At 40.8% G+C, this 25486-nt stretch overlaps 1 protein-coding gene across 1 annotated transcript in view; it reads left to right on the top strand.

The window, feature by feature from the left end:
* The first annotated feature begins 4093 nt into the window (after nucleotides 1-4093).
* Nucleotides 4094-25486, top strand: part of gfra4b (GDNF family receptor alpha 4b) — a 31864-nt gene continuing 10471 nt past the window's right edge. Inside the window, exon 1 of the mRNA XM_058648917.1 lies at nucleotides 4094-4571. Within this exon, the coding sequence (XP_058504900.1) occupies nucleotides 4529-4571 (43 nt within the window). The 5' untranslated portion in view covers nucleotides 4094-4528. The remainder of the gene's footprint in view (nucleotides 4572-25486) is intronic.

Below are 25486 nucleotides of genomic sequence, written 5' to 3'. Positions count from 1 at the left end.
AGGCAAGAGCAGCGATACATAATTAAAGCCTTTTAACTGATCTGAATGGCACTGACGTTTGTGTGGGTTTCATACACACACACAGCTTGACTGACGTCTCCTTCACTATGTTGTTTTGTGCAAATGTCAGGGCAACTTTACCATCATTAGCACTGGTAACAGAAGCCTGGTAATCCAGTGATATTCTCAGGACTGATGTGGTGAACTACTGTAAGGCTTTAATCAGTTACGTTGAATTTTTTTTACGCTTTTTACGTTTAGCTTTTCGTCCTAAACTTGTCATTGCCATGTTGAAAAAGCAGAGTAGCGGCGATTGACAAATCACACCGTTCGCTGTGAACCTTATTCTCTTGGCCAACGGGGCACAGTTCTCATGGTAAAATGTTGATTCAATTTACAGCACAAAGCAGCTCCATCTGTAACCAAAACAATGAAGAGAATCTATCTTCCCCCTGTGACGGAGATGGCTGAGAGCCAAATTAACAAAAACAACTCAACCTTGCAAGAGAAAGAGAGAATCCCGGCAGGCGAAGAACGCAAGGAGTGAAGCTCTGAGTGGTACATGCATTGCTTTGAGAGAGCTCTGGGAGGGAACTGTAGGTTTATACTTTGAAAGGTAATCTTGCTGTTGACTGAACTCCTGCTGCTTCTTTTTAAAAGTAAAAGATTTTGTGTATAATTTAAGTTTAATACATGTTTTGCATATATTACATTACGTTACATAACAATCTCAAAGATGCACAGTGAATTCAGGGCCTGTCCACACGGAAACGCGAGTAGGTGTAAATAACACTTGTATATATTTGATCGTGCTGGCATTTATTTCATCCACACATCTCAAAATGCTCCTTGCATTTTCGTGTAGACGAGTACTCTACCTATACGTAAATGATGATGTCATAGTCCCACCTCTGTCTTGCGTTGGCATTCACTGTCTGTACGATAAGTGTTGAAGAAATCGTGAAATAACACTATTTTCACACACGGTCAGCTGCACTGCACATCCACAGCTCACGTTCTGTGTGTGTGGTCGCAGTGTTTCTCCTGATCTTTGTGTCTACAGTCAGAGTGACTCTCCGCCCGCAGTTAAATACAGCTAGAGGAAGCTCGCTCGTGCGGCGGAACTCGCAATATCCTTCTCGGAAAGTAGTTAGGGATTATGACAGAAAGTTGCGACTCGCTATATTTGTCGCTAGTCAAATATAGCGACAAAGTTGTCAACACTGTCGTTTTTTAATTTCACTTTCTTTGGCCTGGCTTGGTTCATCGTTTCTGTCGTTATAGACATTGTAATGTGCGTATATTGTATAAAACAAGACCAGTGTTGACTTTTTTTGTGCTTATTTTTTTATCACAAGCAAGAGACCACATTAAAAGAACTTTGAGAAAGGTGAAGCGTGTAAGTATTAAGCAGATTATAACAAATGGACGACTCATCTGCTCAACTCTTCCCTTTCCTCAAGTGTGTCGGGGAAATACGGTGAACTGTGCATACCAGTTACAATAATGATGACTAAATTCCGTTGATCGTCATGAGTTCAAAGCTGCGAACGCTTGCTTGCAGTCACGGCTCACTGAGGCATTATAATATGATATAGATCCATCTTTACATGTTGTTCTTGCATCTTTTTCTTACAGCAAACCGAAAAATGTCTTGTCAGTTAAAAAAGGGTTTAATTGCACACAGCGTTTGGTGTCCTCACATAAACCCCAGCCTGAGTCCCCAACGTCAACCTGAATGAGGTCTAATGAGGCAAAAATAAATGAAAGCATTTGTGAGGCTGTGGCAGACGATGTGCAGGGGCTTTGAAATCTTCCAAAAACAAGACAAGAAACAAAAGAAACAACAACAACACAAAAAAAGGCATCAAATGGGACACTGTACTTTGAACAAAGGGAAATGGGGTCACTCCGCTTCGGTTCGTCATGCAGAAGTTAGAAGTCTGTGTTTGGCAGCGAGCATAGCTGTAAAAATTTAGAGCTGTCCCAGCAAATATTTACAAACCTCCGCTTTATCACCCAGTTCTGCCACTTTGACACAATAACTAATCACTCATTAACGCTGAGCTCTTCTGCACCGCTCCAGCTCACAAAAGGTAGGTAATCAATGTGTTTGTGCCTGAAGCAGAAGCTGCGGGTTGTTAATCGTCCACGTTTAAACAGCACACAAGTCTCCATATTGAAAGTCTGTTAGAGAATTACAGGAGATGCTGAAACTATAGTTGCAATAACCCACATTTCCACGACATGCAATAATGTTTGATGATAGGAGGCGTCGCCTTCAAAGGCTGATACCGAAGTAATCAGAACTGAGGTGATTTGGATCACGGCGGGTTAGCGCTCGTCAACGCGGGGGTTTTTTTTTACGATAAAGACTCAACTCTCCGTCTGCACCCACAGTCCATTAGGATGGAGACAGCGACTTGGGAAGAAAATACACATTTCTCCTCTTATGCTCCCTAAACTGATCAGAGTGAGTGTCTCCCCATTGTTACAGAATTTAATGTTGATTTGAATTACAAACGCAGAAGCACACTGCAAATATGTACTTTACCAAAAGGTCCCCGTGGCACCGGAGTCGCTCTTTAAAGATTCATAAAGCATTTTCGAAACCCATCTCCCAACATTTAAGTACTCCAACTCCCAGTGGAGATGGTAATGTATTGTTTCAAATATTCTCATCGCCGGCTTGTTAGGGAGTTAAAATTACAATCGTTCAGGCGTAAAAAACATTTTACAGTTGCAGCGTTTTCCAATTTGAGGCCTCAGCTAAAAAATATATATATATATGTATAAAAATATATATAATATTCGACAAATGCTTGCATTAGTATGGTTAGCTTGTGTCAGACTCGTGAAGAGCTGCAGTAAAGCAGCCGTGAATGTCAGCAGAGATAAGAGCAGCAGGCTGAACTGGCTCTTCAGAGGTCTTCATTCTGTCTTCAGCACACAGCTGGATCATCCTCTTGGACCCACAGGTCGCTTTACAGACACACACACACACATGCACATGTACAGTAAAGCACACATACTGAGTGTGACTGATCCAACATGGTGACCCTTTGTTATCTGTCCCTCACCAGCTTTGTTTGCATGGATCATCTGGAAACTCCATTTGTTTTGTTTTTTTTGCCATTTTGGAGACATTCTAAAAGGGTGAGTCAACAAACTCCAAATGCACATCCCTGGCTGGCATCCTGGCCCACTGATGTTCTCTGCTGAACCATAAAATGAACAGATGGCGTGGAAGTGGAATTCTTAGCAGTAAAGAATCAATAACTTGCTTGTTTCAAAACAGTGAGCAGCTCAGAAAATGAAGCTTTGCAAGCTCTGGTGGTCGGTGGTGACCACAACTGGGAAAAATGTGTATCGGGTTTTATGTTGAAGGACAAAAAAAGCTTAGCAAAAATATACAATAGTTTTTATCCTAACTGTGTTGGGAAACTGCTGCCCCCCCCCCCCACACACACACACACACACACACACTCTCCAAGTGACTTCCATCATCAAGGGTCTGCCCGTCTGTAATTTATTGTACCACCAATTAGAGGTTAACTGTTAAACCAATTTGGACACTGTTTGTTTAATTTCTGCAATAATCTGAAGCAGAAATCTGGTTCAGTGACGTCAAATAACAGGGGCTGCATTTAATAAGACCAGAGCTGAATCTGAGACACATTCACAAATCTAAAGCAGATCAAAAACCTGCAGCTCACGTTGCTCTTTCTGCCTTTTTTTTCAATTAGCACTGCAGCTACTGAAATAACACATTCCTATTATTCAAGGAAACCAAATGACAAGTGTTAGATTGCGGTGCTGGAGACAGATAAATGGCATTCATTACTAAATTGCTAAGTCTTTATCAGAGCAATGGGAATGACTTTGTATAATTCGAGTCATATTAGAAGAGTAGAGTAGAACAACATCAGTGAATTACAAACAATCATTTCAAAGTATCTCACACAGACTATGAGTCCCCGCAGGAACAAGGCAGTCATGTTTCTGCTGCAGAATTAACCTCATGTCAGACTTTATTACCAGCACAGAATCCCTGACCATGTAACCGCGCTGTTTATTGTCCTCTCTCCTCCTCTCCTGCACAAACACGGTACTCTCTCTCTCTCTCTCTCTCCCTCCCTCCCTCCTGGATGCGGCTCTTCCCGGCAGCACTCAGCAGCATCTCTCCAGACTCACGGAGCTATAGTGCGACCACACCGACGACGCGCAACAGACGCGGCTCCCCCTTCCTCCTCGCAGCGCGCGCAGGAACAACTTGGACTCGCATCATTACGCATGGCTGTGCCTTTGCGCAAGAGCGCGACCGAAACAGCGACTGGGAAGAAACGGATGGGATTCAAAGAGACATAAAGGGTTGCAGCGACAAGCTTGTGGTTTTATTCCCCCCTCCTCACGCTGTGCCAAATAATGATCTCCACATGTATAACAGGATACCGTCTTCTTGCCGTGTAATTATACAGCTGTAGTTAAAGATCCGCCGCGTTACCCCGACTGCACATTTCACACAGAGATGGATCTTTGGGGAGTTTATCTGTCTCATCTCATAACTTTGGGTAAGTGCGTGTCTCATTTAATTATCAGCGACAACTCCTGTAAACGAAGCTTATGAATCAATGAGGAGTTTCCTTCCTTTTAAACATCGTCCCTTATAATTGGACGTGCATACTGACAGTCGCCACATCTCAATCCTTTAAAGTGCATTTTTTGTACATATCATGTCACTGGTTAATTATAGTATAAATACTGCACATACATACACACAAGTTTTGCTTTACCATATAGAATTATACATTATATAGCCTATTAAAATGTTTCTATCATGAAATATTTATGACATAGTGATACTCAATAGGGTTTTTTTTTAGTTTTTTTTTTTACCACTGCCAGTTCTCTCAGCTTTACCCCGGGCATGCAGTCAAAGTTTGAGCAGCTCTTATTGTTTATTCTAAACTGGCCTTGTAAATGAACCACGTGCAGCAATACATCTGTCACACAGCGCGTGTCACTGAGCGACCTGCTCTCCATGTAATTGAAGGAAGCTTCAATATTGATTTTTTTGTGTATGTGTGTGTGTGTGTGTGGCAGCCATCCACAGTCTTGAGAGGAGAGCAGTGTGTGTGTTGGTTTGGCTCTCCAAGTCTCTATTTTGCCACTATAAACAAATCACTTGTTTTCCCTGCTTAACAAAGACCAGAATATGCATTAAATATCACCTCTCTGTGTATTATTTATATCATTCTTTCCCCTCTCTGTCATGATTTTACATGGTGACTGATATTAAATTTGGGAAATTTGCAGAAACACAGTCAAATCAGCTGTACTGTGTTCAGTTTTGTGTTCGATTCTCGTGTGTTTTTCGTTTTGCGATCTGCCCACATCAATTAGCCAAGAGCCAACTGCGAAAGGTCAGAGACTGTATGGACTGCCTCGAACGACTCAACCCCCCCGTTTATGTAGCATTCTGTGAGAGTGTCTGACATCCATGACTTTAATGGACATAAAGCTCAGGTCGCACATTATCCAGCCCTCCAGATACCTGCAAGGGTTTTTCAAAGAATAAGATCTCTTAGCAAACACCTGGGACGAGGTTTTCTCAGATGGGCAAAGAGGAGGCTATTAAATGAAAGCATTTTTGGAATGAAATAACATTTTTGGATTTTGGATTGGATTTATTTTTTTGTAAGCATCACATGGTGAAGCAGTTTGAGGCTTAGACGTGTAATCAACATACAGTACATCATTTAATTATATGAATATGCTAGAAAATTGTAGTGATTCATATTTTATTTTTTAACTAGAAGCTTTTTGATATTGGACTTTAAGTTTGACGTACAGAGATCATGAGATGCTTGGCTCTGGCTGGTTGTGTGGCAAGCTGGTCTGAGTCAAGACATGAACCTCGTGCTGTGACCATGTTGGGTCCAGGTTTGCAGGTGCTAGTACAGATGATATTAATCTCACAGTTTGCGCATTCACAGGAGTTGCAAAAGTCCAAACTAAAGGCTCCACTGTTGAAAATTAAAAATGAATCCTAAGCAAGCACTCGAAGGTCCAGCATCTGATCTTATCTGCATGATGAATGTGCAGCAGAGCTCAAGTTGAAAGAGCCACACATGGAGGCTTCAAATCTGATCAAATGCAATACTACTGTGCAGCCTGTAGGTGCTTTTTTGTTGTTGTTAAATAACTAACAGTGGACCTCAGTCACATCACAGTTGTTTCATATCACGGTGCAAGTCCCAGTTGTAGGACGAGGTGATTGCATTCAATATTAATGGGTAAAAAATGAAAGCGTAAGGCGTGATCTCAAGTGGGACTCCGAGTGGAAATGGTTGCAGTGAAAATCCACAAGCAGCTGACAAGGATATGCAAATTCATTATAATGCTTCTAATAATTTACATTTTTCTGATTACGGCCCGTCAAAGCTCTTTGGTTTGTCTTCATTTTTTTTCCCTCTCCTGTATTTTACATCACCCTCTTGCAACAGAGCTGTTTTTGGGAATTGCAACAGTGGCCGGATTCGGCTGGTGATCAGGCAATATTTTTTGATTTAATGGTTTTGACATTGTGGGATATGACCTGTGTCTTTAATGGAGATAGATAAGTATTGCCAGGCATGCTATTACCGAGCATATTGGCTGGCCTCTTGTAGTGGATTTGTCATGAATCTCATTTGAAGCGCAGGTAGCATCCAAGGTGAACAGACAAACTCATCACATGCTCATTTTCCTCACGTGGCACAGACAGGTCTGCGCTTTAATGAAAAAAAATGGAGCCCTGCTCAAACAACTCCGCCACAATTTGAATAAATACTGTAACACAGTTTAGCACAAGATATAACACAATATCAGGGTTCTTTTTGATCCCACATGTGTTTTTTTTCTCCCTTTTTTTAATCGGTACCGTCAGAGTAATAGCTTTACTTCACAAAATTTGGCCCTCAAAATACAGGAAATAGTGTTTCAGAGGGTTATAAATTAAAAAATGTTCCTGGGGGGTGGGGTGCTTCCGGACTCCCCTATGCTGTGAAAAAATCATGGTGAGAACCCTGAATATGGAAAAATCAAGTGTACAGTTAGTGGTCTCTTCACTCTTTCCTGTTTGATTCTGCATAGTCTTAGTTGTTGGCAGATCAGTTAAACAAAGAAAATACAGGAGGTGTTTTTTTTGTGACAATCAGGCAGATCAACGAGTCAACTCTCAAAGAAGTTGTTGTAACATTTACTGATTTATACAAGTGAAGATAAAAATCAGCCTTGTTGCCTCATTTGACTTGACATTTAATGAAATCTTGCATCTTAAAAAAAGTTAAATCACTATTTAAATGATAGTACACACATTATCCATGCACTGGTGGTGCAACGGTGCCATTATTTATCTTATTTCTTATTTTGTTTTAAATTTCTTCTTCATCATATCTAACAGGCAACATTCTTCCTCTTCCTGTTTGGTCTCTGTTGTAAAGACGGAGCAAGATGGGACACTGGTCATTTTCCCAAGAGACAATTTCAGTCCTGACATTTCGTCTAACACAACTGAAACACAGAATTAAAACATTCCAGAAGACTGACTTTACTGTATACGGGCAGTACGCTGGCACAGTCCACTGCAGCCGAGCTCTCATAATTGTGTCAATCGTTCAGACTAAAATGGGATTCAATAGAGAATCTTTACCTTACTCCATTAACACGGTGCACTAAAACAGGAGAGGAAACTGATTATTAAATCTCAGGAGTCGGTGCTGCATCTTATCATGGCCTACAGGAAGTAAAACTCAATAAAAGGGATGAGAGTTTTCCATCTAAACCCGAACACTCTCTGATAGAGCCGGCTTTTAAAAGCTTTAGAGACAGAATGACTGTTACACTTTCTCTTGTGTGCTGCCTTTGATTCCCAGCCAATGACAGAAACCTTTAAAACACCTTTGTATTTAGTCGCCGCCAGTCTGACGCCTCTGAACTCTGATGGTGACACTGTTGACTTTCTAAAATGATCATCTGCCTGTGAAACTCTTTTTAAACTACACACAGTTGGAAGTTGAAGTGCTGCTCACAGAGGCAGTGATACCAGAGACATTGCCATTGATTAGGTGTGATGTATGTAGGTGAAAACCTAAAGAATCTATTAAGTGTCTCCTAAAGTAGCGCTGGTCACACATTTACATATTCAGATTTACGTGATTGACGGCATTCACGTCGGAACAATTAGCAGCAACAAGAGCAAACTCCGTCCTTGTATTGATCTGACGAACATTTTAACAAATGCAACAAATTATTATTCTCCACGGTATTCAAAGCCTCCACAAACATATTCTTTTTACAGTAGACCGCATTACTGACAGCATCTGACACGTTTTAATAGTAGTGACAAATCCACTGATGCTCAACACTAAACCAACCACGCAGCAGGAATTTATTTATTTCTTTTTTAAATAAATAAATAATCTCTATCAAGAGACAAATACATTTGGCTGAGTCGAGGAGAGAGTTTGCTGACACATTGACTAAATTAACTCTTAATTTATTTAAAGATGCGTTTACAACTTGTTTCTACTGCACACAAGTAGCTCCAAAAAAACAGGTTTAAATTTTTTTTTTTTTTTTTTTTAAATGATCTATTTATTTGTTATTATACAGGAATAGATTAAAAGTGAAACTGTCCTGCCTCATTTAAAAACAGATTTCCAGCATGTTCTGCAACGTGTATCAGCTAAATATCACATATCAACAAAAAAGACAAACAAAGTACACATGAGGGTACCACAGCAAAGACGACGCGGTATTTCACACCGATGATTGCAGACATCATTTCCCATCAGGTAGCTCTTATGTTTGAAGTGTGAGGCAGAGGATATTGCTCCGATATCGTAGGGGATTTTATTCAAGATTGCATGTATGCAAGAACGACCTCTGACCACAGTTATTTTCAAAGATGGCACAGGAAAGATTGAAAGAGAGACGGATTGAGTGAAACGGTTACGTTGGACTGACATTTCTGTTTTACTTGTGCCAAGTTTGGCCACAGGAACCCACTGTGGCTCCATTATTTCCTCCATTTTCCTCATCAATCTTTCACTCAGGGTCAAATATTTCAACGCGAACTAGTAGAGCAAATAACATGTTTTTCACACCTTACTGATTTGCACAGGCAGCGAGAAATTTCACTTCTAATCGTTGCATTGATTAGAATTCGTTGCCACGCGAATCATTCGCTGTGAAGGAACTGTGACGGTTCAGAATTTTGTAAAATGATCATACATGATGTGTTATCGTCATGTCATGAGCTATCTCGAGGAACCCGATCCCTTTATTCATTGTTAATTGGACACTCTAAATTGATCCCAGCCAAGTGTACACCTTGTGCCGGTGCCATGTCCGGCATGAACATCTCTGGCGACCCCCGGAGAGGGAGAAGCCGAAAAATGAATCATAATCTATCTTAAACTGCCAATCAAGCAAAAAAATGCAACTTTAAAACTGATAACTGTAGCACACATTTTCTTCCTTTGTCAAAATCTGCCATGTGTTACCCACAATGCAACACAACCACCCACAGTTCAGTCAGACATTCACATGGAGCAGAAGGTAAAGTCACTCCAGTCCAACTCAACGTCCCCACATTGTTTTCATAGTTTGAATTCTGATCACAGCGCGGGGCTTTTACATGAGCGTGGTCGGATGGAATATAAAAACAACGTCCCTGATTAACATGTTCTTTTCTTTTCTTTTTGCCTTTGTGTCGAGTCATGTAACAGTAACTGCTGACAAAACACCCCGTCGTGTTTAAAATTGAAGGCACAATCACGTTGAAATGTTTTGCTTCTGGAAAACCGCTTGACTCTTTGCTTGTAAATCAATCTGCCCAAGAGAACTGCGGAGTTCTCTTACTTCGTTGTTGTTGGATGCAAAGCTGTGGGTTTGGTCAAAGAAAGCACCGGCCGATAACGGCGCCCTGTTCTGTGGAGATGCCTCAGGATTAACTCCGGGAAATACGAGGCATGGACAAACTAAAAACAATATCAATATCCTGCGGTATCTGCTTTCACCCAGCCCCCCTCTGCTTTGGCTGATACGACATTTCCCTCAGTTATCACCTTTCAGGTCACGGTCTGTGATCTCAGCTTTGATTATCAATGGTCTTCATCCAACTCAAATGACGCCTGTATTTCACAGGATGACAATGATCTGCTTAACGCGTTGAAAAGTCTGGACATTTTCAGCAGAACCTTTTTTATTCTCCAGAAAATGGACATTTTCCGGTTTCTGGAGACCATGGTTATGTTACATCAACGAAAATATCTCACCAACTCTATTTAAATCCATAGAAATCTCAATGCCAATATATTGTATTTGGCACAATGTTCACGCTCTCCCCTGTAAAGTGTGAGGGCTTCAACGGCAGAACACTTTCCATGAGCTCACACTGGTTCCTCATGTCATCAAAGAAGGTCTTCAGTGCAACCAAGTTCCTGCGTTTGTGAACGTGTCCAGCTCAGGCAACCTTCTGCCGAGTTCCTCAGCAAACTCTCGACAATGTCCAAAAACCAGACATATGGAGGTGGAAATGAGTACACATTTGCATAAGCAGAGCTCCTGATCTGATTAAATGTGGAATTCCTCTCTCCTTTATTCCTGTTATGTAATTGGATTTGAGGTTATAGCCATATACGTTGGCCAAACAGAGGCTCATTAACTCACTCTCTCTCAGTGGTTTTCCAGGAAAAAAAAAAAGACTGTTCCAGTCAAGCGGGCACGGCTCCATTGTGACACAGTTAGACTCCACTTTCTGCTTTCTTGTTGAATTTCTGGGACACTGCTAATTCTATTTGGGGTGAGTAAAGTTTCCTGGAAGATAGATGGAAGCAAATCCTGGAAGAACATACGCAACAAAAGGTCCAAGAATATATTTCGTGGTTGCCCCCTGACCCAAGTTATCTAACTGTGAAATTAGTGCGTTCATGGCAACAATAAGGTCAGTGAGAAGCCATGAGATATTCAGTGGTGTTATTTCAACAACAACATGCAAATACTGCTGTTTTCTAGTGAGCTTCTAAGCTTCTTAAAACAATAATACGACTGCCAGATGCATTTTTGTGTTAATAACTGCTCTTTCTATTCTAATAAACATTCGATCCATTTTGTTGTTTTTTATTACAGTCCCTGCTTTCTGCATTCCACATATAACTTGTGAGCGTGCAGCTCTAGTGACTTTTTGATGAAGTGGTCATCTATTTTCTTCTCCACATACAGTACAGATGGCAGCGGTTGGTAATAATTTCTTCCCCATTTCTAAAACAGCTGCCGTATCATACGACGGTCAACACTGGGCCTCAGTGAAACAGTACATTCAACAGCAACAGCAATAATTAGCAGTTGAATGGAAGAATTGCAGGCCTCTCTCGGTACCGCATAATTTCTCCCACTTTATTCGCTCCATAAAAATAGGCCTGATATGTTACCTCATAACCTTTCTGATATTTTAAAGCCTGCTGCGATGTGAGCCGAGCGCCGTAGCAACGTGAAATAAAAGTTTCAAACCCAGAAAGGGAGCGGAGACAACGTTGCTTGTAAATGATGAATGTCGATGCCTTGTATCATTGTGGTTCCAGAACAGGTTTTATGACAGGCAGAATAAATGAGCCCCATAACAGAATGTTTTTGATATCTGCTGCTGTGCATATGCACTATATGGTTTTATAGCAGATGCTATTTAATTAAAATAGGTGCAGCCTCAAACTTTATAGTATTTAATTACTGTTTCATTGTTTGTTTACATGTACTGAGTGAATTACACTGCAGTTCCGCCAGCAAATGGAATAGTTTCTTATCAGCATTCCCAGACTGACCATATACCAGTTGAGCTGAGGCACCAAACAGTTTTTCATTTAAATGAATTTGGCTTCTTTTATGCCAAGGAGGAGCTCCTCAGTTAATCAAATTGCTGAAATCAGTTTGCGGGGCCTCCTCGAAGCAGCCATAAAAAGGAATGAGTGGAAATGCTTGTTTGTGGAAAGTGAATTAATGTCGGGACTGGAAGAATGAGAAATAAGAAACACAAGAGATGGCAGAACGGCAGCAATGCATGACCAAACCACAGTCCCACCAAATTTCGTTGAATTCGGCGCAACTAAATTTCCACCCACTCCATAGGCGTTTGACCTGAAGGGGGCGCTACTGAGCCACTTTGCATTGGTTTTTCACATGTCTGTTATTTTATGAAATCTCTCTCCAGTATTGATTTGTTTTCACGCACGTTTAGGGCGTCAAATTAGAGATTCAATGCAGAGAAAAATAATACAATATCCTACAATTACAATAGGTCCTCGCACCACTGTGTGAGTGCTCGGGCACTGGAACTGGACTGGAAACTATGCGACATATCCCCCAGTTCTCAGTGAAAGTACTGTGTGAGTGTTTGCTTTTCACCCAGTGCACGACACAGCCGAAAACTAAATGTGTGATGGATGGACCAAAAAGTTTCTAATACAAATGCAGTAACAAATGTGATTGTGTAACCACCATCCATAACTAGACGGATGAAAAACGCGAAGGTCGGTAGAATGACATGAACAGCAGTCTGTGACAACATTACACCACCACGACTTAGCAGCAATTATTCACTTGGCTTTCTTCTGCACTTTCAAGGCAATTTTTTTTATTAAATAGAAGAACATAAAAAAAGTCTATTTGAACTGGCAATTGACTGAAATACCTGTCTCTACAGAGCCTTGGACTAAAACTCAAAAAGATATACAAATTCTACACTTTTTCCTCCCCAAATATCACGATCCTGTTGTGACCGGTCAACTTGTGATCTGCTGTGTTATCTCGTGATGTGGCGGTCATAGAGGCTGGACAGAGTCCGGCTCAGTTCTCCCAGTGTTCCAGTGAAAGGAAACACACCATTACCAGAGCAGCAGACAGGAACCGGCTGGAGGGCACCTGTCTGTGTGCGCTGCAGTGGATTTACAACATCTGCTCCATACAGGAGAGGATGCCACCTCCGCTCACCAACACTTGATTAATTATTTCAGGCACAGAGTGCGATGCAGCCAACAAACTGTGCATGCAGAAGATCCTCACCTCACAGCCAGGTCAATGATACTTGTCCCTCAGGAAGGAGATGAGCTAATAAAGCAGCTTTGGCAAAATGTTAAAGGTCCAGTGTGTAGGAGGGTTTATTGGCAAAATATTCAACTTGGCTTTCATAGCCTTGAATTAAGCATTTTACATTTACTTAAGACAAGCGCCATGTTTTAGGGAGAGTCCAAGACAATTGAAGCAGAAACTTACTGCACAAATGAAGAAGAAAGAAATCCTTCCTCTGTCTGGTTCCCTCAGGAAATGGAGGGGTGAGTGTTTGCAGTCTCACCGTGAGATGTCACAAAAAAGACCTTTAAGAGGTGGCTCAAACCCCCGTTAGAATGTTAAACTGCACGTCCACAACTTTCCACAGTCACCTCTCATTAACGAACAGTGTATAATTGGATGTTGGTCTCGTTTTGTGTATCGGCATTTGACTCCGTTACCTACCGGTAGATCCGCGTCCCCTCCCTCCCCATGCCTTGTTACGCCCCCTAGATAATTGGATCAAGTGAATGCCACTGAGCGTCTGACAGCTCTGTGTGAGTGATAACTGTGACACCGGAGCCACATTCACATCCATGGATGCGCCCGTGGAAAAGAATCACTCTGTATATTACGTCCACTGACTCTCTGCCACACGCTTCCTTGGGGATTCAACACTGCTGCTGTAAAAAGATACGAGGGGGGGCAGTGAAAGCAGTGTATACGGAATAAAGTCAAGATTCGATAGTATTCACATTTTCTTTCATAGTAACAGTTACAATTATGATCTACTCTTTACAGCTGTATCAGAACACTATTAAGTGAGTGGTAATAATTGGATTATTATTATTGTTGTTGTTCTCTACAGCTGCAGCTGTAAACTTGTATGGTTGGAACCACTATCTTTTAAAAGCATTGAGACATTGCACCATCATGTCCTCCTCCTTCACAACATCCATAACCCTTCTCTTCATGGTCTTCCTCCAAACCATCTCAACCCTTGACTCTTTACTCTGTTTACTTTTATCTCCAAACCGTTCAACCTCAGCTAACCCCACGATTATGCCCAATCCCAATCCTGTCCATCCTGGTCTCTCCCAATGATTTGTATTTCAGCACGTAGTTCCGTTCAAACTTAAATTTGGGTGGTTGCCAGTCCAGCACTCCATTCAAGTGGTGGCTATTTCTCAGCAGGAGAGCTGACTCATTTGTGTGTCCTTGTATTCTTTGAACAGTTGAGTTGAACATGTGTGGGCATGGGCGGTCTTCCTCCTATATACTTAAGCAGGATTCCATGGTTACCGCCGCACGGTCGGCACATTCGACGTCAGACTGGGGATGTGCATGTAGGGTCTGCAAGGAAAATGGGCTAAATGACAAAATGCACGGTTTCATGATGTTCTGTGATTAATGAGCCAAGAGTCATATAATAGAAGGTCCATACGTTCTGTCTGATGACCTATGAGTCATGAGTACAGTTAGATTTGAAAATATGAAGGGTCTCTGCCGTGGTGATTTCATGCATTCAAGTATATTTGGACAAATGACCTTTTCATTTAAAAAAAAAAAAAAAGAATAATAATAATCCAGTAGAAAGCATGGAAGCCAAGAATTCTCTGCTCTAAGTTTTCTGCAGCATTGTTATTACTTTTGAGATGTTGATCTATTGCCCCGCAGTCCTCATGGTCTGCATCATAATGAGAGCCAGCTTGATATCTCCTACAGCATCGCTCGTTCAGCCTACAGAGAAGGAAGGGTGCGTTTGAGCCCAGGTTGAAAGCAAAAGACGGAGAGGAGGAAAGGAAGACAGACATCTTCATGGTTTTTTGCCAAGGAAGCTAATCTGCCTGATATCACCTCACTCTGGGGGTAACAAATGCTCATGGCTACAGACGCCACACACGGGTGACACTACACAAAACAGAAAGGTCATGTGAAAGCTGAATTAACCTTCTTCAGGGCCACATTTCTTTAAAAGAATGAATATTGTGCCATAGATTTTTCTTCAATGCTGTTCAAAAAGGTGACGCAGACACGATTATTACAACAGCCACTGAACAAGTGAAGTGCAAAGCTCTTGACAGAGCTCATCTGTATGTACTTTTTTTTTTTTTTTTTTAAATTGGTACTTTTGTGCTACAAAATTGTAACAGAGCAACCTTTTCAGAACATCAGTGTCAGCATGACATTTTTCAGTCGTCATGAAACCGATGTCGGCTCCAGCATATTTACACAAGACGATGACGGCGACTCATCTTGTTCTCACAGGAGTGCGCTGGTTAGCATCCAATCTAGCGCTGAGCTTCCCCAGTCCGATTTACCATTCAGATGCATCAACTCCGTCACGGGGATGAGCCTGCATTTCTCTAGTCCCCCTCCCCCCTCTTGAGCGCAGTCAGCTCCCCCCAGGCATCATGAATTGGTTCAAACATGGCTGGCCTCACCATAGAAATGTCCTCCCACTCATTCTTTCCTCTGAAATGCCACCATCAGCCTCCTCTTCTATTAGAACCACAGAGAAAGGCAACTGTGGTGGAAAAAGACCCCCAAAACACACACACACACACACACACAAGCTGGTTAATCACATTAATGTTCCCATATACAGTCATTTTAAAGAGATTAACACACCGGGAATCTTTGAACAGGCTGTTAAGAAGGGCCACACGTTGCATTCATTATGAATTGGCCTCGGCAGCCTTGGTATTCAGGGACAATTGAAAGTAAGGAAAGCGATCTATGGGATTATCATACAAATGGCAATGTGACACAATCTAACTGAACCATGTCACCTACTGTTGGCGAACAATTCCACGGGCTTTACTTCGAGTGCATTAGCAGCAGAAAGGCAGTATAATTAAGAGGGGAAACTGACAGTTTAATTTAACTTTGTTCCTGATCACTTATTCTTACTCTTTGATTCTTAACATTGTTCTCTGCAGCACCTATGTAGCTCCCTTTCTTTCAATACTGTTATTTAGAAGTTAAATAAAGTTATTGTGATAATATATTTGGCCATGTTACCAAACCTGACATTGTATTTTGTGTTTGTACAGAATGCAACTGAAATACACAGCTTTATAATTCTGTCCTGTCACCACCATCTTTTTCTTCTCTTTCTCTTTAACGTCGGCAAACACGTATAATGGACCCTCTTATTTAATTATGCTTTGGTCGCGTTTGACCCTGCAAGCTGTAGTCCATCCATTCTGTCAGTTTGACTGAATGATTATTCACTCAGAGCCGACATTAATTAGGAATTGCTATGCTTTATTGCCAGTGGAGGTTATATTGAAGAGAGGCGAAAAATTATTTAATAATGTCATGAACGGCATTACTTTTGTTCTACAAACTCTGACAGAAACGTCTGAATAATGGATAACTGTTTCAGTGAAACCCAGTGTTTTTGTTTACACGGAAAAGGGAACGGGAGTGAAAGAGCAACATTTCACCAGGCGATTTGAAAAGACATAAACTGTTAAAATACATCATTTAATACTTGAAATATGCAAGACAGAAGAGGGGAGGAACATACAGCAAAGAGAAGAATTGTCTCAAACAGCTAATTTATAGGCTGTCAATTGACATTTTTGAGAATCAACAGTTTGTGTTTCACAAGCATTGATTAAAAATCAAAATGTTTTCAGCAGATAGCGTCTGCTTAAGTTAAATTGCCCCTCTACTCATCCTCACTGTGCCCACCACCACTGTCATTGGCCAGGTGCAGGGATGAGCCCAACAGAAGATGGGTTTTAAAGATGTGATTGGGCCAGACTAGTGTCAATTTACCCAAACAACCAGTCCTGTTTTATGGTCAGGCAAAGTCAAATAAACAGTTGGGTTGCCAGATGGCAAGTCCAGCCCTGACTTGAAGCTTCTATACACTCATTGGCTGCATGATATGTCATGAGTCACTCCTGTTTAATGCTAATGAGAAGCAGAAAACCACTGACACTGAATCCTGTGTGCATACCGTGTCGTAACCAACAGTGTTCTAAGCATGACTGGCAGCTCTGAAGATCAAAAATAGGAGCCCCAAGATTTAGAGCTTCGGGGGAAATGACATTCAAACAACCTTTGTCATCATACTTAGAAGTTGCACACTGTCAAGAGGTTTGGAGTGACTTATATTCACGAATGTTGACTGAGGATTTCAGGTTCTTTTGATCTTGAGGTCATGCCTTGCACTGTGTCTCTGATCCTGTTGTGACCTCACATTTGAGTCCTAAAACCAGTGAATCAAGAAGGAGCACAAAGACACCGTGTAACTGAGCTCCTGTATATCACTGCTGTAGTCCCAGGGGTCCTGAATGATTGACAGAGTCCTCTGCTCTGGAGTCTCCTCTAATGGGCTAACATCTGGTCATGCTGACCCAAGTTTCACTTATCGTCATCGAACGTTGGCTCTGGGTGAATGATTATTTTCCTGCAGTGAGGTTGTTTTAGCACAAGAATAACATGTGTATGTACATGTAAAATTGATTGTTAATGGAGGCAATTGGGGGGCATAAAATCAAATGTACAGTAAAAATTAACTAGGCTAGTGTAAAAATCACTCCATATGTATTACCTTAAAACACAATGCACTTTGGAAATTGCTATGTTGAATGTTGCAAGTCTTTATCACAATGGGGGCAAGTGGAGGCAATCAGCTGAAAAGCTGAAAAGGTCTGGGGACCAGAAAACATGCTGAGAGTGTGAACGACACAGAGGACTCTGCTGTTGAAGAGCCTCATCAGTAAAAGTGCCCATCAATCACTGCAGTGGAATGTATACATGTCACCTTTCCATCCGGTAACGACTGTTTAGTGATGGCTACAGCTGGCCAACAGAAGGTTTACACTTCATTACTTTAACTGCTACTTTTCTGAATATATGTATATACAGTATATGTATGTATGTGTATATATACACTTTAAAAGTAAATGTTTAACTGTATATCAGTTTCATAATTAAGGATTTTATACCAAATGTCTTTAGGCCAAACAAAAGTCACCAAAGTCAAGTTCCCAGAACAAATACCCACTGTAAATGTACTTCAGTCTATGGGTTATTACTACGTGCAAAAAGTACTTGCAATATCTGAGTGTGGTGTTTGTTTTGTGTCTCTCATTGAGCGTTTGTCTCTCCTCTATTGACTCTTCATTTCGCAGGTGGCAAAAGGGGGTTTGTGATGTTTATGGGAACCGATCTGTGGCGCACTTTGCAAAGTATTCATTGCAAAGCAGGTCTACGCAACAGAAAAGGCCACCGTTTGAGTTGCAAGGTCCTCATTTTGTGTTGACTCATCCTGCTATTTTTAACAATCACCCCATGCTGTGTGACGTTCATTCTTCTCCACGTTTGTTTGTGCAACCATGATGAAGATTTCCCTGTCTTCAATCCAAAAAATGGCATTTTTTCCAACCATAACACTCATATAACACAGCTTAATTCATTAATGGACAATAACAAACACCCCCTCTACAACATATTAACAGGACAGAGAAGATGCACTGTAGGATTGAAAGGTTCAGGAAATCCTTTGGCCATCAGGCTTTTTAACAGTGACTGTTGATCTGTCCCCCCAACACCCAAACAATGGCCAGGTTGTAAAAATATGTATTTATTAATTTGCCTTTTACCATTTATTTGTAAACAACCAGCATAAATGATTTCAACTTCAAGGGGGCACATTCAAGTTAAAACTTGGTGTTAGTTTGCTTCTAGGAGTCATTGTTTAATAAAGTAATAAGACCTTTGAATGGTAAATGTGTGATTGTTCTTGTAGTAAACCGGATCTACTCTTCTGTAATGGTGGAAGGGTCACCGTTGCTAACAAGCTCTCATAAAAGGGAGCACTCAAGAGTCTTCTCAGAATAAAAATTGAGATTATTGATGTCCATGTAAACAAACATGCTGTCTGTTTATACGGAATCCTGGTCTTACATTATAAGAGATAATTGGCAATCATTCAGCAAGCAGTGGTCCTGTCACACAACCATTTTTAATGAATGGGGATCAGCGTTCCACACCCTATGTTTGAGAAGAAGACCTATCATTTGTATACCGTGGTGGCTGGCAGCAGTACTGTTTAGTGTGGCTGACAGGCCACACTTTCACTCTTTCACATCCTTTGCTTGTCCCTCTGCAAACAAAGTGCATCAAGTTAATTGCAAGTATTACATACCAAAAGTCAACGCGCTGAAGATACAGCAGCTTTTGTTGTGTGACACTGAAACTGAAAGTTGGCGTGCCTTCACACAGCTGTACAAATTGGCACGCATACCTAAATGCATAACTTCATTTCAAAAGCCTTGCACAGCCTTTATTTTACTCACATCTGGGAAAAGGAATAGAATTTCACTTTCCTGCATCTGTCTCATATAAGCTGTTCTGCATATCAAAAGGGAAAACCTTTATTATTTCCTTTCTTGTTTACTGTAACAAGTTGCATCGCCTCCTTCCATATATACATTTTAGAATGTATTGAGCTGGCCTCCTCAGGTCTACACTTACTAAATATATAAAAAAATATCTTAGCCACTACTTTTTATCCCTATGAACTGGGCTGCCCGTACATACATAAAAACATTGAAATCAACAATTATCATGATAAAATGTGAGATTATTTCATTCAGTAGAATGTCTGATCTAGTTTCCCTTGAAAATAAAAGTACAATATAGACAAATATGGACATGTCTTTTTTATTTCCGCTGGCTTATGTACATATATGTAGCCTTGGGTGTTAGGCCTGTGTGAAGTTTGTAATCCACTCGTAACGTAACTATCCAGAGATTGTCTTAATTGTTGCTGCTTGCCATCTGTGTCTGTGTTTTTCTACTGTCTCTTCGTGTCGTTGTGTATTTTCTTCAGTGGGGGGTTTTGGGGGGGGGGGGGGGGGGGGGGGTGTGACCGTTTCCTGCCAACGTTGAGATCTGATACCCGTTAGCCCCCACAAAATGACTTTGCCAGTATCTGATCACTGTTCCAGGTAGCAAATTGTATGCCATTAATTATAGATTGCCAGTGGAGTGAGCCCATTTCAACAGAGTCTTTGTCCTTTGGTCTTTCTTACTGTATGGCTCAGTGGGAAGAGAACAGGCTGTGGGCTTGTTGATGTCAGCAGGTGAGTGGTTGTTCTTGCGGTACACGTTTCAGCCTGCCAGTGCTTCAGTATTGGCCACAGGAACTTCAGAAAGACTTTACATACCTAATTTAAATATGTGTGACTATATGTGTGTAATCTCAGGTAAGCTATCATTTTAGCGATCTATCGATCTATCGATCTATCTATCTGTAGATTTGATCCAGGCTGAAATATCGCAGCGACTACATGGTTGGATTAAGAACTAGGGAATTCAAATTTGTTTATGCTTCATAAACACTTAATTAATTTTTTTTTCCAAGCACAAACTATTCTGTTCCAGTTTTTCAGATGTGAGAATTTGACGATCAGCTATTTTTGATCTCTTTCTTCTGTTTTGAAAATCTCTGTTGGTTGACGGCAAACATTTTTTTCGTAACATTTTCGCATCACTGAGATAAAAGGATTAAATCAAACTAAAAAAAAATGCTGACCATGAAGCTGGTTTGGCACAAACATTCACAGTATCCAACCCCGAGGATGAACCGGAATCCCACATAAAACCATTTGTTCAGTTTTTGAATTTAATCACTTGTTTCTGCTTTTGTAACAGAATACCAGCCAAAGACATTCACATTCCCATAAACCAGCCAAAACTCACAGAGCAAATATTAGCATGCTGCCACACTCAGGTGAATATTTTAGCTACTAAATATCAGCACGCTTCCTGTTGAACCTCAAAATCTTCAGTTTTGCTCCTATCCAGCCATAATTGGGAAGCCTTTAAAGGCTCTGATCTGGTTTACTGCACAGCGAGGGCTGTCGCACATAGAGATTTTGTTAAGAGAAATTATCTTCACTATCTTCTTTTGTGCCCTGTGGCAATACAGCACGTCATTCTTGCACTGATATGACCTTGTGTGACTTTTACTGAATACACTTTCCTGTCAAATCAATTGCCGGCAGAGGTCGATTCAAATGAGAAATGTTCTTTTAAATCCCCAACTCTTTAACCTCCCACTTCATGGTCTAATTCTGGACTTGTGCGCTAACTGGCTTTTAAAAAGACAGCAAAACACACATACTGTACAGATACTCAGACAGACAGACAGGGTTTACTCCAAAGAAACAACCACACAGTGTCAGTCAGTCCAAACATCATGCAGTAAACACAGGTGCTCACCTGAAATGGGGATTTGAGTAACAAACAACAACCATTCTCTTTGACGCACACTGATTTAATCTTTTGTAGACAACTCACTGCTGTTATACGGCTGCTCGGCGCATATCGGGATCAATCTTTTTTCTTTTTAAAACTGCATTAGTAAAATAAAATTCAAAACTTTGGGTGCAACATAAATGGGCATGTGGAAATGTTTTTCAAGATTGTGCCACTGCCTCCAGATAGTAATTAATAATACAAATATTTGTTGAAGTAAGTACCTGGGGTTACTTACTTGGGGGTGAGACATTCGCTATGCAGCATAATTAAGAAGTAGTGGCTGAAGGAGAGAAGGCTGCGACACTTGGTTTATTACCAATTCATTACAGTGCATTCAGAGAAAAACAAACATTAATGCTTGCATTCAGGGGCTGAGTGCCTGGCAACACATCTAATGCCCTTAAATGGCTTTATAAATTGATTGTGTCTACATTTGGAGATATAGGAAAAGGAGTTGCTAGACTTGGCTTTCCCACAGGCGGCGCGGGACCGTCTCCTTTCTGGCCAACGCTCCTCTGAGGGAAGCATCGATAAAGACGATAGCGGTGGTAATGGGTGGTGATCGTTATCAGAGAATGAAATGGTTTCTAGTCAGGCGAAATAGCTGTTTTTACGGGACGCGGGACGTCACTTGAGGAGCACAAGGATTTTAGTGCTATATCTCTTTGTGCGCTCAGTAAGATATGTTTATATAGTGTCTTGTTGTATTAGATGTATCGCATTTGTGCGCATGCAGTGTTGATTTTGAAGGCTTGGGTATTTTTGTCTTCGTTAGTGTCGATTGTAACCTTTCTTTTTGTTGTTTTCGCCTGTCAGGCATATAAACTTACTAATATTAATTGTGCAGTTTGTTATATACTCTACAGCTCCGTCCTGGTCCATCATCTGTTGAACAGAGTCTGTACTTTACTTTATTCTTTTCTTTACCATTTTCCTATTTTTGTCTCAAAATCTGATTTGAAATGCACTCCATTACGATTGTGTTCAACTGCGCTGTGTGAAACCCATTATTATTCAATATGATGAAGCCTATAGCTCATGTCATGATGGAATATAAAACTGGCAAATGAAGTCCAGCATACGTTACCAAAAAGGTTATATATAGGATTGTGGGGTATTGTGTTCGTGTGATTGAACTGCCGTCCATACTGCACAGAAGGGAGAAATCTTCACATTGTCACGTCAGATCCTTCAAGCAATGGCTGATGATGGACGTTTCTATTTAACCACAACATCAATACTGTTTTTGTCTGCTGCCTATTCATTTGTTGCCAACAAAATTTTTTAATGTACCAGGAGTTTTGTCCTGAGATTGTTTTCTGCTCTTTCTGTCAGAAGATCTGGTAAACACTTTGAGGCAGTTTTTGGAAAGGTTCATCTGAACTGAATGGAGGAAAGTATTTTTTTTTTTGCAAGAGAAGCGTAGAGAATGTTGTGTCTACCACATATAGGGTATGTACTGTTGAAAGTATCAAAGCTTCTCTTGTCAAAATTGTGAAGCTAAATTGCTCTGCTTTTCATGCACTATTTGTTGTATGCATCCTTTGCCGTCTCACTTTGCCACACTTGATACACTCTGCTTTGATGTCTAAAATTGCAAATGTTGTGCCATAAAAGCAAACAACGTTGGATGGGTCAGACAACAGCACAAAGCAGCACAAAACATACGGGCTGCATCCTTACGAAGATGATTCATTCATGCACTGATAAAACAGCTTGCATCTACTTATGCCTGTCACACGGTTTGCTCTTGTTATTGCAAAAACTCTTACTCTTACTCTTACTTTTCTCTCATAGGTCAATTGCTTGGACTCAATGCAAATTAAAGTGAGCCACTGCTTAATGACTTTTGATGAATGTATGCAAATACTCCAGCAAATATACCATGATATTATCTTTATTTTAAAAAAGATAGATAGATTATCAATTAATACATTATAATATAATATAATATGAACTATAGAAAAAAAACCATATAAAGTTTAAGAGAAAGAAAATAAGTGCGTATCTAATCTTGAAAATAAAAAATAAAAACGACATTTCTTGGATACATCTTGTACACATGAAAAATGAAGGTTTTTGAGATATAATAAATGAAGTCAACATCTGGGCATCTGAATAAGTTATTCAGAAGTAGCAGCCAAAAACAGACAAGGTGTGCCGATTTGGCCATTATGCTAAAATGGCTTGTCTCATGTTTCCTAAAACTCTGTTAAGCTCTATGGACGGGATTATGTTTACATGAGGAGGTGGGGTAGAGTAATTATTACCAGAGTTTCTCCGTGATTTTAGTCCCATCTGAATGTGCCACGTCAGTAGTCATTACTGGACGATGTCAGTAAAGATTACGGCGACTTTTGTCTGGGGGTACAAAAGTCCATAAAAATTACCCCAGGTAATACGAATCCCGTGTGAATAAACAAGCAGTTTATATGTGCGTAGAATATGCCATCATCTCGTGTTTACAAATAGATTTCCATGGATCGAGGAGATGGATTGTGATAACAAGAAGCAGCGTAATCGCGCGCCACTCGGTGTCGGGTCAGGGATCATCTCCCTCGTTGGGGGCCCTTGTCGGTGCCCCGGGTTACTGGGTGGGATGACAGAACATGTGCCTTGTCTGAGGGGGTAAGGTCACCCGCCATGGGAGCGCATGAAGCTGGTCATAGCGGCGGCTCCGCAACTGGGCCCAGTAAAGGGCTCGTGGGACAGACGGAGCGATTAACCCCGATTTTCCCCTCCCAATTGTAGTCGTTTTACTGAGATTTCTTATCCCGCGCAAACTGGCCATTAATATTACAATGTCCTGTGGTAAAATGACATTACTCTACCTTCCCATGTAAAACTAATCCTGTCCGAATAGGGCTTAAGACTGCCGTTACTAGTTTGGAGGCTGCTGGCTTTGTAGAAAAGCTGCTTGCTTTAACTCAACTACCCGGGATGAATTACCAAATTTAAGAGCTAGAAAACAAAGGTGATACTCGTTAAATGCATTAATACATTACCTAACTCCCCCCACCTGCATAGTCTCATTGCTTTCTATTCATATATGAGTGAGGCTAGCATTCCAGCTGACTTCATTAAGTTTCATTTTCCATTTTATCTCCTCTGAAGTGGACCATTAAGTCGGTGCGTAAGGGTAACTGATCAGCTAATCTGCCCGTGATTTATGTGACAGAAAAAACTAAGGACTTAACTTAGCATTGATTACTGACATGGTTAATTGGCTAAACCCACTGGTACATTGCGACGGGCTTATTGGAAATGTCAAATCAAGCAGCTCATTTGCATTCGTGATGTATGATGTCTGCTCTAGCATCTGCCCAGGCAGCACAACCTGACACACACACAGCCACAGAGGGAAGGGCCTGGGATCGCTGCCTTAAATTCTAAACTGACCATCTGGCCTTCCAGAACATTGATATTGGCCAGAGCCATGTCTGTCTTGGATGCATTTATCTGACAGTTCCTGAGTGAGTGAGGATGTGAGGATGTGAAACTCACCTACAAGGATTTGAGTTCAGCTTTGACTGCAGATGTCAAAAGCGAGTCTTGACAGAGTGGAAAATATGTTGTTTTAACACTTAAATCCTTTCTTTGAGTGTGTGCTTTGGAGAGCGAAACAATGGCTGGGAGTTCTCAAGTACATTTGGGTAAGAGACATTACAAAAACAACATTGCATGAATTTGCAACAAAAGCACTATGTTGTAAGACCTGCGCCAATTACATAAGGCGTGGAAACAAAACAATAAATGCTGGTTATGTAAAACTAAACAATGAAAGGTGGAGTTCATTGTTTTTCATTAATTTGAGTCTGGATTACTTAAAAACACAGACGAGTGCACACAAGACCAAACGACTGCAGTTAACCCCAGCAGAGTTCTGTATTTTATGCAGCTTATAAAAATGATGACGTTTTTTCACTTAAATTATAGAAGCTCCTACTTCTGCATATACTAAAAAAAATCAGCTCACTACCTAGTTAAAATTATTTCTCATCTCTGGCAATTTTTTCACTTTTGTGATTGTAAACGTGGAAATCAACGGATCTCAGATCTGCCACTAACGATTATTTTCTTGGTGAATCGAGTAATTTTTTGGTCCATAAAA

Source organism: Solea solea, chromosome 14, assembly GCF_958295425.1.
Source record: "Solea solea chromosome 14, fSolSol10.1, whole genome shotgun sequence".
Lineage (NCBI taxonomy): Eukaryota > Metazoa > Chordata > Actinopteri > Pleuronectiformes > Soleidae > Solea > Solea solea.
The sequence above is the reverse complement of the archived record's forward strand: the minus strand, read 5'-3'. Positions and strand labels throughout refer to the sequence as shown.